At 40.3% G+C, this 16,064-nt stretch overlaps 1 protein-coding gene across 1 annotated transcript; it reads left to right on the plus strand.

Moving 5' to 3' along the window:
* Positions 1–102: 102 nt before the first annotated feature.
* On the plus strand, positions 103–12,546 carry NSDHL (NAD(P) dependent steroid dehydrogenase-like). The gene is made up of 9 exons (XM_062584427.1): positions 103–143; positions 967–1,129; positions 1,606–1,659; positions 4,266–4,427; positions 5,361–5,507; positions 6,884–7,012; positions 8,980–9,122; positions 10,731–10,833; positions 11,534–12,546. The coding sequence occupies exons 3-9, from the start codon at positions 1,639–1,641 to the stop codon at positions 11,867–11,869; spliced, it is 1,041 nt and encodes a 346-aa protein (XP_062440411.1). The 5' UTR covers positions 103–143; positions 967–1,129; positions 1,606–1,638; the 3' UTR covers positions 11,870–12,546.
* Positions 12,547–16,064: the final 3,518 nt, after the last annotated feature.

Raw genomic sequence — 16,064 nt, forward strand, 5'->3', positions numbered from 1 at the left:
GGCCCAGGGGCGCGGGAGGAGCAGGGGCGGGGGAGCCGGGGGGTGGGCGGGGCTGGCGGGAAATCCGGGCGGTGATTGGTGCGCGGGGGGGGAAGCGGGCTGGGGCGGCCGCCGTGAGGAGCAGCGGCGGCGGCGGGCGCGGAGTGAGTGTGGGGCGGGGAGTGCGTAGCGATGTGGGGTCGGGAGGGCGGCTGACGGGTTGGGGGGCAAACTTGGGGTGGAAGGGGACTGTGGGACCGGGAGGGGCTTGGGGAGAGTGGGAGGCCGGCGGGGTGTGGAGGGCGAGGCCGGGCTCGGGGGGCCGTTGGGGAGAGGCGGGGGGTGCGCGAGGAGGGTAAGGCCTGTAGGCGGGGAGGCTGTGGGGCGGGGTAGGGGGGACAGCTGGAGGGCAGAGCGCCCTTGTGCTCGTGCTTCCAGACCTAGCAGTTGTGCCGCTGCGTTGGATTTTTTTGCTTGTCACTTCAGAGGCCGTTTCAGAAAATAAAAGCAAGGCAACTACAGGCTGTGCAGCGCACTGAGCGAGCCCGTTCAGCACATGCATTTGCTGGCGTGATACACGCCTGCAAGCGTGGTGCAATGATGATTTTATTGCAGCACTGGTGTGGCTGTTTTTGAAGGTCCTACCTTTCATGCTCACCTGGTTCTCCTCCAGTTGTGTTGGCAGGAGAGTTCACGTGCTTGTGAAATGAGATGGTCAGAGACCTGCTCTGGCTGAAGACCAATACAGGCAGAAAATGATTAATTTTCAACTAGTCGTATCCTTGTTATCTCTCAGTACATGGATAGTAGGAGATGGTGGGAACATCTGACCAGGAATGAGAATGGAATCAGGCTTTAAAACGGAAGTTTGTGATACTGTTGGTTTAAAGTGACTGTAGAACTATCAGAAGTCTTAGTGTGCAGGGGGGTTTTTTGTATTTTTTTTTAGCAGATCTAAATAGAGATACTCTATTTTTCTCTCTTTAGATTATATCCCATCCTGTAGCATCTGAGCTGAATTGGAAATTTTATTTGTTATTCCTGTAAGGAAGACTGTAGTTCAATGAAACTTTGGTGATATCAACAGCCTCTGGTGTGATAGCTTGGAAAATCTCAGCACTGGTTCCCATCTCTCAGCTGACAGGCATCAGTGAGTACCTAAGTTTCTTGCGTGCTGTATGCCTGCTGTCTGGGAACAGGCAGGTGCTGAAATGCTTGAACTTCAGCTTGTTTCAAACGTCCTTCAGCAACTATATTCCTGGAGAGAGGGTTGCCAAAGACTAAAATCATGTTCATGTTATTTGGAGTATAAAGATTCAAATATAAAGGAAGCACAAAGCTAATACTAGCTAAAATAAAACAACACTTTTGTTGTCAGGGATATTTTATTTTATTAGAGTTGCACTTTTGAGAACAGTATTTAATGTTGCTGTTAATGCTGTGCTGCTTATTTTATTCAGCAGGGCAGGGAATATTACTAGTTCTTTTATGCTTTTACTTTAGCATAATGGCTTCACATTTCAATTTCTGTGATTAGAAATTAGTTTGTCTTAATGGCATACTTCAGCATGTGATAGAAATATTGTGACTCAGTAATATTTTTCCTTTTTTTTTTTTTTTTTGAAGAAATTTGATTTGTGGTAGTGAATCCTCGCAGAAATGGCCACACACCTCAGATCGGTAAGTGGAGGACTTGAACATTGTTTTTGTATGTATTTTTATAGGTGTTTCCTCTGAACATTATTGGAAAAAACATGAGACTATTTTTGCGTTAATGCCTACTCCAAAGATACTGCTCATGCAAAAGTGATTCAACAGAAATCTGTTGGCAAGAGAGTTTGCTGTTGTTACAGTTCTGAAGATACTCAGGAATGCTCAAAGTCTCTAAGAAGAACAGTGGTTTTTCCAGAACTGCCAAATCAATAGGTTTGCATATTCAGTTACAACAAGGTCGTTCCTACATGCATTAAAACAGTATTCCATGTTGTAATGTAGATAGGGGCCCAGCTGAAGTCCCTGGTATCTGGTAGACGATTGTAACCTCTTTCTGTGACTTTTGCATTGAATACAGGAATTTAGAACATGGAAACAATAACATCTTGCTTGGAGAGCTGTATTCATTCTTAGAAATGCAATTTACTAAGCTGTTCTATTGCATTACCTATATTTCTTGTTTATGAGAAATTTCTACCTTCTGGACTGTTTTCTCATAGTGTCTTAAGCTTACAGAAGACCAGTGAATCTCAGCTATTTAGAAAACAAGCAAGCATAAAAGCAAAGTAGCACCATGTTAGAAAACATGAGAAAGCTGTTTTATCTTCAATAGCCCAACACTATGGACAGACAGTAGTTCATATCCTAAAACAGGTAAAATTATGTGTAGCTTGGTTTTCTACTTGAGTTTTTTTAACAGGGCTAATTAGTCCCAGAGCAGTAGTGTCTTAGCTGCAGTTTTACTGATTCTGGTCTTTGAGTTAGTTCATTTAGTACTTGCCCAAGCGGTCTGTATACTAGATTGTATTGCATATTATAAATACACACTAAAAAATTATTTAAATAAATTTGCTTCTTATCACCAGTTAGAATACTATGTCTTACTTGGGCAAGGGAGAAACTGTCCTGTAGTAAAACCTCGGCCATCTAATCTGTAGCACTAGAAAATGAATTCTAAGACTTCGAGCCAGACAGAGGGCATCATTTTGCCTCTGTATAAAACTTGGATTTACCTGTATCTTAAGGACTGTGTGCAGTTCTAGTATTTCCAATTTATTAAGAACATGCTGGAATATGAAAGAGTAGGGAAAGGCAAGTAAAAATGTCAGTGGAGTGGAGCAACTGACTTTTGAGGAGAGATTAAAACAGCTAGGACTCTTCAATATGGAGAGGAAACTGGTAAGGGGAATGATGTGATTGAGTTTACAAAATCAGGAAGGTGATGAGTAAGGCAAATATAAAACAATTATCTGTTGAATCCTGTGATATTAAAGCTAGGGAGCACTTGGTAGTAGGAAATAGGCCTAAAAAAGGTAACAAGCTACTTTACACAGCAGGTAGTGAACTTACAGAATTTGCTGAGATGCAGGTTGTAGAGACAGACATGACCAGCATGGTCAAAAAGGAGTCAAGCAAGTACATTGAGGACAAGAAATAGATATGAAAAGGAGGAGACAACACTGTCTCTTCTGTCATTTCTAATACATCTTCTTGTGGATGCTGGGGGAATACAAGAGGAGTGAACTGCAGGAGTGTTTAGACTCTCATGCTCCTTTGGTTTGTTCTCTTGCAACTGTCAAAAACAGAATCCAGAATCAAGAGGGCCATTGGGTCAACCCAGTAGAATTTTCTTTATGTTCTTAATTAAAGTGTACTTCGTGTGTGCCATCCAAATAACAAGTTATACTTTAATGTAAGTGAACAAACCCTTTTCTCATCTCTGTCATGGATAGCTGATACTCCTCAGTAGAACCTTTGTTTAAAGATGCAGCATTTGGAAACTTTCAGACAATTGCAGCCTTTGTGTTTTCACTCTGTGAAAATTCCCTTCAACTCAATAGAATAACTGCAGAGGTGGAATTTGTGTAGCAACAATAAGAAGCAAATCTATTTCCAACAAGGACAGAGCATTCTTTGCACAAAAGTTTCTGCAGGCGTATTGCCTGTATATTCTCTGTTACCAGTGAGGTTTCCAGACTTATTCTAGTTAGATGAGTGACCAGACCAGAATCTGTTAATTAGTGTCTCTACCCATTGATTTTAAAAAGCTTTTTAGGAGGGAAAAAAAAAAAGAAAAAAAAAGAGAAAGACTAATGACTAGCAAAAAGGGATAAGCTTTACATCTACCTGAATACTTTCTTGGCTTGAAAGAGCCTAAGTTTCACATTACTGAGAAGGGCTTTGTCCATGCTGACTGGGACAGTTTTAGTATTTTGAGTTCTCTGTACCGAGGAGCTGAGGTAAGTTTTACTGCTTTAGCAGCAAGGCAGAGTTGGTTGGAACTAGTCCTCTTTCTCTTTCCTCCTAGGTGAGCCATTTCAATGTGTCAGAATCCTGCCAAAATATGAACCACCACATGTGGACCATTGGCAAGGCTGAACTCTAAGTTGTTGCGATAGTATAGACATACTTGAAAGGTCTTTTGATATCTGAATTTAGATTCCTTCAGTCAACCTAGTTTAACAATTGCAGTTGTGCACATAAACTTTGATCTAAATTTTGTAACATCTTTATTTGTACGATTTGTTGGTGTACGTTTGCTTGCTATGATGCCTTCTTCTTTGCCTCTGCAGGCCGGTAGGAAATGCACAGTGATTGGTGGTTCTGGATTCTTAGGCCAACACATGGTGGAGCAGCTCCTGGGCAAAGGCTACTCGGTCAATGTGTTTGATATTCAGAGAGGGTTTGAGAATGAGAAAGTGCAGTTTTTCCTGGGAGATCTCTGCAGCAAAGAGGTACAAACTAACAACAGTAAATAAGCTGGGTAGAGGGGAAGGATGTCTGTTTAAACAAACATTCGTTCAAAGAGCTAACCGAGCTTTTTCTGAAGCATTGAATCAGTTCTTTGAGAGATGGTTGCTTTTGTAGCAGGTATTCTGAAAGCACTGTACAGGTTGTAAGTGGGTGTGTGGATACATATCCCCCCCTCACCTTTTCCAGTGAAGTCAGTGACTGTAAAGAGTTTCCTTTGGAACATTTAAATAAATATATCTGAGGCCTACTTGGAGCTGACAGAAACAGAACCTAATTTGTTTATTAGGATTTCTATTACAGTGAGCTCGGTTATATAGTCTAATTACTGTCACTGTTGGTGTTTGCTGTAGATGCTCTCAGCTGTATGAGAATGACAGAATGCATTATTTTATTTTTCACAGCTAAGGCAGACTAAGACCTCTCAGACAATTAGGCTTTAACTCAGTTATGCACTGGCAAAAACATTTGTATGCAATATAAAGAGACACAGCCCCACAATATGAGGCATTGTAGCTCAGAGTTTTGTGACAGTCGTCTCAAAAACAGACAGTGTTGTGGGGTACGGTCAGAAGTTAAACCTGCTGTATGCTAAGTTTTCTAACTCCTATCTCCAGATAATCTTGAGCCTCATAGCTACCTTTGAGGCACCTGATAATACTGTCTAGATAGTCTCCAGGTCTCAGAAAGTTCCAAGGTTCCTCTTTGGAAGGAGATGTGGTGCATTTTTGCCTAGCAAGAAGGATAGGACATTGTGAAGACTGCAGAGATGATCCCATTTCCTCTGCTCACCTTTAGGGAAGGAGCATGATCTGAAATTTGAATGAGAAAAACAACTGTGTTTTATATCCTTCCTTTTCTCGATGTAGACACTATTCTCGCTGTTTCATTGCTGTCTTATACTGTCTGTCTTCTAGGCCTTGCTCCCAGCTTTACAAGGTGTGTCAGTGGCATTTCATTGTGCATCACCAGCACCTTCTAGTGACAACATTGAACTGTTTTATAAGGTGAATTTTATGGGAACCAAAACAGTCATTGAAGCCTGCAAAGAAGCTGGAGTGTCGGTAAGGGCAGAAAAGCGTGTGGGGAATACAAGATGCTGATGTTGCTTTATGACTTCTGAACTGTGGACCAATTTCAATCAGGGCAAAGCTTTCTGAGATGCTGAATTTTTATTTGTTCCGTGCAAATAAGTGGAAGAGTGAGACTGTTGCTGTCCCACTGAGAGTCTGATGTAAGCTCAATCTCTCCTGGACACAGAAAACCTACACAACACAATTTCCCTCAATTCAGGAAAAGCATCCATTAGAATCTGTCATACTAGACACCTGAGAATTTCCCAAAGGGGGAATGACTGACAAGTGGATTCTTTCTTGTGTTTAAAAAAGGGCCAACTCTAAAGATAGTTTTTCTGAAGTGGAAGTATTCATGGCATTTGTTACTTCTGTGTATTAAGGAGAAGGAACATGCTTGTGCACAATCTCAGTATGACTCAACTTAGAAAGTCATTTGCCCACCAAACAAAAAGCCAGAGGAAACTAGGATGCTGTTCAGACATGGGTTTTTTACTTCTCTTTATGTTTTTTTGATAGCACATGAGTTTTTATTTACACTTTTGCCAAATTTCAAGCACAGTGTATGCAAAGGTACCTTACTTATTCTGGTCAGAAATGTTACTTACAAAGCATGTGTTTTGCAGTGTCCTTGTACAAATACAGAGCTGGTAATATTTAATTTAGAATTAAATGATGTATATAGGAAATGGGCCATGTAGTATTTACCTTCATGTTTAGTCTGGGTACTGTCAGAGAAAGAGCTGAGTCTTGTTGGAACTTCTTGGATCCAGTCATCTACAGTGTTGTTTAATACCACAGTTTCTGATTATTCAAATGAATCACTGACTTCCTGTTTTGAATCCACTAGGGTACGTTTTTATCCAACAAAAACATCCAGGTTAACAATTCTTTTTTGTTTTAATCTAGCATATTGTTATTGTAAAGACGAACAGATGTGTCTTAAAAGTGCTCATTGTACATTAAGTGTTAAAATGTGCCAAGTCAAGTGGGCACTCTGTTTTCCCTGGAGATGTTTTCCTCTTGACTGACTGCACTGGAAGCTTGTTGAAATGTGTACTTTTGGTACAACTTTTTTTACCTGCTTCTTTTGGTACTACTTTAATAAGATTTCTTGCTCTTTCAGGCAAGAGTTGTACTTTCATCTGCTTTAGGTAGCAGTAACATTGTAATGGGATCGATTGAGAATGTGGGAGTTTTCGTACCTAAAGTTTCAGAAATGAAGTTAAACCATGTCTAGAAGAACACGGGTTATTCTCTGTAGAATCAATTGATTAAACGTTATGACTGTTTTTACTCACACTGTGTAAATAATGACCCTTTTTTTGTAGGTTTCAAACAACTGTTTTCTTTCACATCTCTTACAGAAACTGGTGTTAACTAGCAGTGCCAGTGTTGTTTTTGAGGGCACAGACATAAAAAATGGAACAGAAGACCTCCCTTATGCAAAAAAACCGATTGACTATTACACCGAAACAAAGATTCTACAGGAGAAGGTATTTGTCATCATAGGTTAACATTATTATTCTCAATGCCCATAACTGTCCTCCTTAGGGAGGGCATGCCTTGGGGGACATAACAGACTCTTGAAGATCAGACAGATCTCTGTTCTCCAGAATCTCTGTTTCATCAAAAAAGAAAGTTTCTCATTCTTGGAGGAAAAAAATGTGCAAAATGATGCACATGTCACAAAGTCTTCTGGAGTTTTGAGAAAGTCTGCAGCTATAACAGAAATAGAAAATTCTCCTCTTTTCAATAAAGCTGCCCAGGACCTAGAAAGCATGGGAACTAGTAAGCTGTAGCAACGTGTTCATTCATTCTCTTTCTGTTACAGAGAAGTATGACAGGTGTCTGCCACTTCCATCTTTAACAAGTGACCCACATGCTTTTGCCTAAGTGTACTTACGGAGCAAAACAGTGTTGTTCCAATCCAGAGATATAAATGCTCAGTTTTGTCTTCCTCATGTGGTGAAACAGTGTTTTTACTTAATAAAAATAGAATAAAATAAAGCTGCGACTTAAATTACTGGGGGAGTTGACTGAAACAGTGTGTCACAAGGTGTGGGGGGTCTGCTTCTGGAAAAGGAATAAAAGAATTGGAAGAGGTTTTAAATCACCTGCTGATGCCACAGCCATGTCATAATCCTCTGTATGAACTGATCCAGCTTCATTTTAAGAGCAGCTGGGGGAAATATTTTGATCTCTCTGCTCCTACTGAAAGGCTGTTTCATAATATTTACCTGATTTGCAGCCTGAAGTTACTAATAGCAATGGGCATATGTTTCTCTTGGGATTCTCAATAAGTTACTAGGGAAGGACAAGATGAGATAGAGATGGACAGAGTTAAGGGCATACCAGCTTAATAACATGTTTTCAGCTAATTCTGTTGACCATAAACTGAAAATATTCTTGTTTAAAAATATTTTAAAAATTCCTGTGGTCTGAATGTTCACTGCTTTGGACATTTGCAAATTGCCAGTATATGTTTTGCTTTTAGAATTCTTAATGCTGCAGTTTTTGTGGTTTAAGTGTAGTATGTCGATCTTTTAAATCAAAGAAAACATATGTTTTTTCATAAGTTTTTCAATTTTTTGCATTGTAGAAAGAACTTATTTGTGTAAGAAGAATTTACACTTGCATTTAGACTGAAGTAGATAGTGTGTCCTGCTAAGCGGAGTATTAGACTTAGCATTCTTCCTTATGTTCCTTGAAAAGGGCTTAATTGACAACACAATATCAAAACATCTGTTCATTTGCAAGCATAACTGCTTTGCAGTAAAGTGGACTAATAAAGTGGAAGCTTATGAGCAGAAATCAAATCTAGCCCAATGTTCTTGTAATCATGTCTGTGCTGGGTGAAATTATGGAAGTGTTCAATATTTATTTATATGTGTTGCTCTTGGCGTTTAATAGAAAAGAAAGCAGCTATTAAAATTAGTAGAACAGCTTGTTTGGAAATTCCCAGGGGAATTAAATCTTCAAAGATACCTTGCTGAATCTGCTTAGCACTCAGTGCTGCCAAGAAAATGGAATGATAGTCCTTCTCAATATGATTGAGAAGGCCTCTGATGGAAAGCTTCCACTGATTGATGACAGAGATGGACGCTGAACTGCTTAGTGTCCTTCCTCTCTTCTCCAGGCTGTCTGTAAAGATTTTGTGGAATGAAAGAACTTTCAAAGTTCCTCTGATCTTCATCGCCCCAAATGAGAACGCTTAAGAGCTTTGCCAATCAATTCATTAACTATGTTCACTTATGAAAACAGATACACGTTTGTCTGAAGTAGAAAAGAGGAAGAATAATTTGTAATGATACAGATGAATAATAATCTTTTTACTGATGTCTTCCCCAAAGAGATGTGGGAACCCCCACCTCATTTAACGATGAGTTGGGGATATATTGCTAAGCCATATCTTTCTTCCCAGCCTTTTTCTCCCGATTTGTATACCCTTTTTCCTCTACAGGAAGTGCTGAGAGCAAATGACCCAGACAACAATTTCTTCACTACTGCTATTCGCCCGCATGGCATATTTGGCCCTAGAGATCCTCAGCTAGTTCCCATCCTCATCCAAGCAGCTAAGAGTGGCAAAATGAAGTTCATGATTGGGTGAGTAAGCCTCAGTCATTTTACAGGCTTTGTTAAAATTCATGCTAAACCTACAAAACCCCTTTAGAAGGGAATAATATTAAATCAGTAGGGTTGTTGTGAGCTTCTGCAGTATTTGTCCCTGTCTTTTGGTGCTCAAGATCTGAGGAGGAAGCAGTATTTTACCTTCTGCACTGGCAACTTCTGCTTGGGAACTGCAACATAATTCTAGGAAAAAAAGTAATTTTTTTCCATTTTTCACTTATGACCCAGAATTCTTTTTAAGGAATTCTTCTCTGTGTGGGACTCATGTACTCAGATGAATGAGTGTTCTTCGTGCAAAAGTAATACCAGTGAGGAAAGCTGACATAGCTTGAGTGATCTTTGCACAACCTAAGAGTTCTCCTTTTAAGTACAAGACTGCTCAGATTACTTGCTGTTAATTTACCTAATACACACTTCAGGCATTTGGGTGTCTCTCAGTTATGGCCACATTCTAATTGTATTTTGGCATTTGTGATAATAAGATTAAAAATATTTGCCTTATTTTTGTGCCTGGCACAGCTTCTAGTGAACTACTGAAATTTTAGAGCAAGAAAAAAAAAATTTAGTAGTAGATTGAATTCAAACCGTTGTATTCTACTCTTGAAAATAAATCTCCTTTTTAATTTATAATAGATTTGTATTGTATGCAGGAGACTGGTTTGTATATGTGTGGGCATATGTGAATGAATATATATGCAGACTGGGGTAAGAGGAAGAAATGGAATAATTTTGTTGTTGTTTGTTGTGCTTTACTTCTGAACTGATCTCTCAAACTGAGCTGAGCTTGAATAAACTCAAATAACTCAAACTTGAATAAACTCAGGCTCTCCAGTTATTGCCATTCTTCACTCAAATATGCTCAAATAATGCTTCCCTTATCCAAGTTTTCCTAATGCTGTAAAGACCTGTGTATCCCTTGCAAGAAAGAGAATAAATTAGCCATTCATCCATGAATGAGAATTATTAATCATCAGAAGGATTACAACAATATTGTTTTCATTGCAAGAGGAGTGTGATGATGGCTTTGTAACAAACCATTTGTTTGATTTAACTGAACTCTTGAAAATGATATGTAGATTCATTTTCTAATTCTGTGTAGAAATAGATTTAACACAGTGGGTTAAGTCTCTGCTAGGACTGAATTGGCTTATTGTGGGAGTAAGTTAAAATTTCATGAGCCAAGATATTCATAATTGAAAGCTTGTTCTTAAGTGACTCTGTGTGCTAGTTACTACTGTGTTTTTGTCTGTTCTTCTATGAATCATTCTTCTGATTCCGAGACCTCTAAGATTCGAAACACCTAGAAATTTGGCAACACCTGAGGTTTAAAAAGGGTACTCTTACAGAAGTAGAAACTTTCTGAGGGTCTTGATGAGCTTGATAACAGCTTTGACTTTTCCTCCAGCCTGGAGATGCAGAGACTTCGTCTCTCTAACAGGGTATGGTCTGAAGTTGCAGCACAACAGAAGAGGAGAAGAAGAAACTTAGAAAAAAATGTGTGTTGTGTGAAAGTCCTTTTTACCACAAACAACTTTTTCAGCCTGAATTACCTTTGAGTTAAACTTTTTCCTTTTGTCTGTACAGAGATGGAAAAAACTTAGTAGATTTCACCTATGTGGAAAATGTGGTGCATGGACACATTCTAGCTGCAGAACATCTTCAGAAGGACTCTCCCCTGTGTGGGAAGGTAAGAAAGGAACTAGCAAGTGGTAGGGGTTGAGTGCCGCCTAGCCAAACTCCACTTGCAAACCTCACCTGGTTCCATGTGTCTGTTCTGTAATTAATGCTGATTTTGTCTGTATTGAACATCTTGGAGATGAGTGGAACTAGCTCACACAGGTCCAATTTTTCTGTCTGTGAATATAATGATTGGTTGTACATCTGGTGACCATTCTTTGCAAGCATGTAGGCTAAGACAGATGAGTAAGTTCATTCTATAATACTCCTTGTGAAAGGAAGTTTGGGCAAAATTCTTGGCACCCTAGATACGTACTTCAGAACTGTATTGCAAGAGCTAAGTAACTGCATTTCTTAAGAGCAGAAACTTTTATAAATTTTCATAGTACCACAGTGCTCTGGGCATATACAGTATGTACAGCCAGGATGCTTTAGCATGTTTGTGTTGTATTGTATCACTCAGTGTGACCATTTATGAATAATCTAAGGTCTGTAATCTCAGGAGCAGCTAGCTTTCTTAGGAAAGAAGAGGTTCATCACTTTTCAGGCAGAGATAATTGGTACAAATCAGTTTCTCATGGAAATATCTTTCCATTTAAGTCAGAGATAACAATCTCATCAGTTTGAACATGAGCTGGGCCAGCATAGAGATGAATTTGTGCAAACAGTAATGTTTTTATCATCTGGCTTTCTGTCTTCCTCTTTTTCAGGCCTATCATATCACAAATGATGAACCTGTTCCTTTCTGGGCATTCATGTCCCGTATCTTGACTGGCTTGAACTACGATGCACCCAAGTACCAGATCCCCTATTGGCTTGCATATTACCTTGCCCTCATCCTTTCTCTTGTGCTGTTGCTGCTAAGGCCACTGGTCACCATCAAGCCCACTTTTACCCCTATGAGGGTAGCATTAGCTGGAACTTTTCACTACTACAGCTGTGAACGGGCCAAGAGAGACATGGGCTACAAGCCAGTGGTGAGCTTGGATGAAGCAATAAAGAGGACTCTCCAGAGCTACCCCCACCTATGTCGGGCTAAGGCCTGAGAAGTCCTAGAAGTTTTTTTGTTTGTTTTTGTTTTTTTTTTCTTTCCACTTGGTTTTCCAGTGCTTTGACAGCTTAAAACTGAAGCAAGCTTCACTAATTCTCTGGAAAAAGGAATGCTCCCCAAATCCCTCCTCCTCATCACCATCATCAAGAAAAATCTCTCTGGGTTTAAAAATTTTCATGTGGTAGCTGTGCTAACAGTTTTTTTCTTTGATATGACTTGTTCTGAAACAGCTGCTGAACCCTATGGGCTATGGGTAAACAAACACCCTGCTGTGCCCTTTTCGATCCCAACCCAGCATATCAGCATTCCTTACTCTTCTCTCTCCACCCTTGTCTTCTGTTTTGTTGCTCTGGTAGTTCTACCTGCCTCTTCTCATAGCTGCAGATTGGGTAGTGAAATACTTCTTACAATTGGTTCCTCTCTGTGGTTCAGCCTTTTCTATACAAGAGCAATGAAAGAGAAGTTCACACCAAAAAGGACTTCTGCTACCACTTATTTTAAATTATTGAAGTTGATTTTATTATTCTTGGACTGCTTGTGGATCTCTCCATGATTGTTGGGTGATCTGACTTCTTTTTAAGGTATCAGAAGAAAACCTGAGAAACGGCACACTAGGCTTGTCTTGTAAGGAAGTTTGTGCCTTTGTTTTTGCAGAGCCTATTTCCATTCCAAAGTAACACAAATAAATCAAGAAGAAACAACTTTCTAATCTGGTGTCCCATCTTTGAAAGGGCAGATTCTGTTCTGAATATCTCGGCATAAATAGGATTTTGGTCATTCCCTGGGGAAGGGGTGGGAAATGGTGGAATTTTTGCTGTGGTTGTTGTCAATCAGGACAAACTATTCTAACATAGCTCACTCACTCCCCATGGGAATTACATTATGTGAAAGATCCTGCTGCACAAAGCTCCAATCTCATCTGGTGTGCCACTATGTGATATTGGTGATTCTGTTGCTTTTACCACTCAATACATGAAAAACTTTCTCAGAAGGAAATGGTTATCATAATGCTGTGTTCACCAAGCTGTTTAGTTTGACATTTACATTAAGTTTACTTTACCCTGTAGTCTTGCTAAGTGCTTCAGTTTGGCTTTGTTTTTTAACAAAGAGCTTAGGTTAGAATTGGAACTTACCTCTGTGCCAGTTCCTGTCTCCAGGAGTCTTGGGTGTTTCAGATTTCAAGATGTATGGGAGGTGCCCCCGTGTGCTCATACCATGCCTCGTTCAGTGAGCCTTAACCTCAGCTGGGAGCTCTGTGTACTGCTGGAATCCCCTAGAAATAAGATTATTTTAACTACTTGTTATTTTCCGGAAAGTTTTATGTTAGTCTTTTTTTCCTGGAAATTTTTATTTGATTCTTTTAAGAGCTAGTTTGTTATATTAGACTCTGTCATGCTAGATCTTGAAGTAAATAGGTGGTTGCTTGGGTCAGTTTGGTCTTCACACGCTTGCTGTTCACAGCTGTCAACCACCTTGGCCACTTTTTGCAGGCCGCAGGATTAAGCTTTTAAAGCTTGAATTGAAAGCTTGAGTTGCAAGTCTTCAGCAGCACGTTGATCAGAAGAAGCCCTGTGAATCTGTAGTTTTCTGAAATCTGTATGTCATCCCACATCCAGTGTCAGTGGGAGATAGATGCCACCATTAAAAACCTGAGCTGTTTTGCCCCATGCTGTCGTACAAGACAAATAGCATCAATGTACTGACACAAATTCATTGTTAATGAAAAGATCCTGTTTCTGTGACATAAGGGGATGCAAGTTTCCCATTATAAAGACAACACTCGCATGGAGGAACCATGCCTGGCTGAGGGATTGCTTTATTGACAAAATATGTTCCTCTCTGTAGAGCTGGGCCCAGTACCAGTTTTTAAAGTGTACTCAGCTGCCATTACACTTTTAACTCATTATTAATAGAGGAAGGGCCTTCTGAAAACAGACAGTTCAGGCATACCTCTACTATGTGCAATAGAAGTGCTTGCTAAACCCAAACAGGTACGTACAAACAGCCCTGAGGGACAGAGCATCTGAGCTGAGGTGCAGTGCTGCACTGACAGAACAGTACTGCTTTGGGGACTCATGCTGCACTGCAGCAGCTTTCGCTGGCAAATCACTCTGTTAAGAATTATCTCAACTCTGCGTCATGCTACCTAATGGGGTACACCAGACCATCTCTTTAAGCTTCAACTCCCCATCTGCAAAGTAAAAATAACTGCCCTCGCTCAGAGAGGGAGTGAGAGAATAGGATGTTACTAAGCTGTTACTAAGGATGTTACTAGCAGAAGGACGTTTTGGCCTCTAGATGGCATTTCCCATCTAGATTTGTCTTGCAGCTTCAACCAGTCCTAAAAGCCTGTTTCTCAATCTTTGGACATAGTCTAGTGGAGGGTTACTCATCTCCCTGTGACCTTAGAGAACTGTCAGGGTAAGAAGTGAATGACATCTACCTAGCAGGTGCTGCGGAAACAAGAGGCACTGGAGTTCAAGTCTACTGGATAAAAAGCAGCAAGCAATATGTTTTTCCTTCATATGTTTGGTTGATACAAGAGTAACCAGAGGTTTGCTTCCATAGGGATGAGTGGTTTCCCAGTGTCGGGCGCTGAAAGAACCATTGCATCATGCTGAAGTTGGTTTGACTTGGTAATCTCTATATAATTAGGTCAGTTCCCAACATTTCTTATGGGACTCTGACTAGCTTCTGTTTTCCAAAACAAGTAAAACTGCACGGTTGCTGTGGTAGAGCCTGATGTCAGCATGTCTATACCCCTGACTGTAGCAGAGGAGAAACCTTACTTCATCCATAGCCTCTTCTATTCCTGACCAAACCTCCTCCTCTCAGCTCATTTTCTCAGCATTCCCCAATAGCAATCTTCCATTTAAACCCTATCTTGTATTCTCAGTGCAAACCAATTGGACCCTTTGTACTCTTCTTCCTGTGAGTTATTTGTCACACAATGTCTTCACAACCTTTATCTTTTTTTTTTTTTTTTTTTTTTTTTTTTTGGGGGGGTGGTGGTGGTGGTCAAAGGCCTAGAAAGCAAGATTGCCATTGTCAAAATATTCTTTCAAGTATCTTAGGTCAAATGCAGTTGTAATCTGCTGCTGTCAGTAATATTTGGTAAGAGCTGCTGGAAGCTTCAAAGAATTTCTTAGAGCACTCTTGTTAAACTTTTTATCTCTGTAACTTTGCTTTTCTGTTTTTTTTTTTTTTTTTCCTTCAGTGACTAATTTTGTTGACCTGAGACATTTCGACATTTCTTGGTTTGAGGAGTGGTGGGAGAGATAAAGGAGGTATGGTCTACAGCTTCCTTTAGAGAAAGAGGAAAGAGGAAGAGGAAGAAAAGTGCTTTTTGTTAGTTCTGGGTGGAGTTAAAGTGACTGAAATCATCACTGTCCCTCCGCAAAGGATGCGTAAGCACTGGAGGAATGTTACAGTTAAAGAAATGCCATATAGTCTTGCCCTTAGACTGCTGGGGAGCTCTTGTGTAGATACACCTCACTGCCAGGAAGCAAAAATGATGGCTTGGTTGTAATTGCTTGAAACAAGTAAGAGATAGTTTCTGGCTTATTTTTTTTCATCAATTGCTCCTATCTTGTGCATCTAGTGAGCAGGGAGGCATGGAGGCAAATGAAGTCAAGCCTGAGATGGGTATGTAGAAGGTTTCAGGTGGAGGATAACATAGGCATAGGAACATAGTATAGGCATCTGGTTCAGTTACAGCTGTGGAAGCTCACTACCTTTGAAGACTTAAAAAAAACAAGGACCTGCCATGCCATCACACTGCTCAAATGCAGCCTTTTGTGAAACTCTGTATGTGGCATCTTTTGACTCAGTAGATCCTTGCATGTATTATTCAAATCTGCTGATGCTAGTGATCTTCAAGATCTGTATGATTTCCCACACCGTTTAGCCCTGCAGAGCCAAATATGGCATGAGTGGGCTGGAATATGCCCCTTGAGAGAATCGGTTACCAGGTTTCACTAATGCTTGTGCAAATGTTTGGAAAGTGCCAGGCCCACAGGTGTAAGTGATGGTGCAACTTGTCATTACTATGGGAAAAGGAAAGCAACTTGTTTGTCTCAGAGCCCAGAAGGCGGCTGCTGAGCTGGTAAGTAAATAGGCATCTCTCTACTTGCATCAGAGTGTGCTTGAGGAGTTTCTGTTACCAGATTGCACATGTTTTACTGTCTTAA

The sequence above is a fragment of the Rhea pennata genome, chromosome 11, assembly GCF_028389875.1.
Source record: "Rhea pennata isolate bPtePen1 chromosome 11, bPtePen1.pri, whole genome shotgun sequence".
In the NCBI taxonomy this organism is placed as follows: Eukaryota; Metazoa; Chordata; class Aves; order Rheiformes; family Rheidae; genus Rhea; species Rhea pennata.

Bases quoted from the DNA above. Each gene is read 5' to 3' on its own strand.
- NSDHL (XM_062584427.1), top strand. From the start codon at position 1,639: ATGGCCACACACCTCAGATCG. The intron at 1,660-4,265 runs GTAAGTGGAGGA...TTGCCTCTGCAG, and splicing joins TGGCCACACACCTCAGATCG to GCCGGTAGGAAATGCACAGT. The intron at 9,123-10,730 runs GTGAGTAAGCCT...TTGTCTGTACAG, and splicing joins AAAATGAAGTTCATGATTGG to AGATGGAAAAAACTTAGTAG.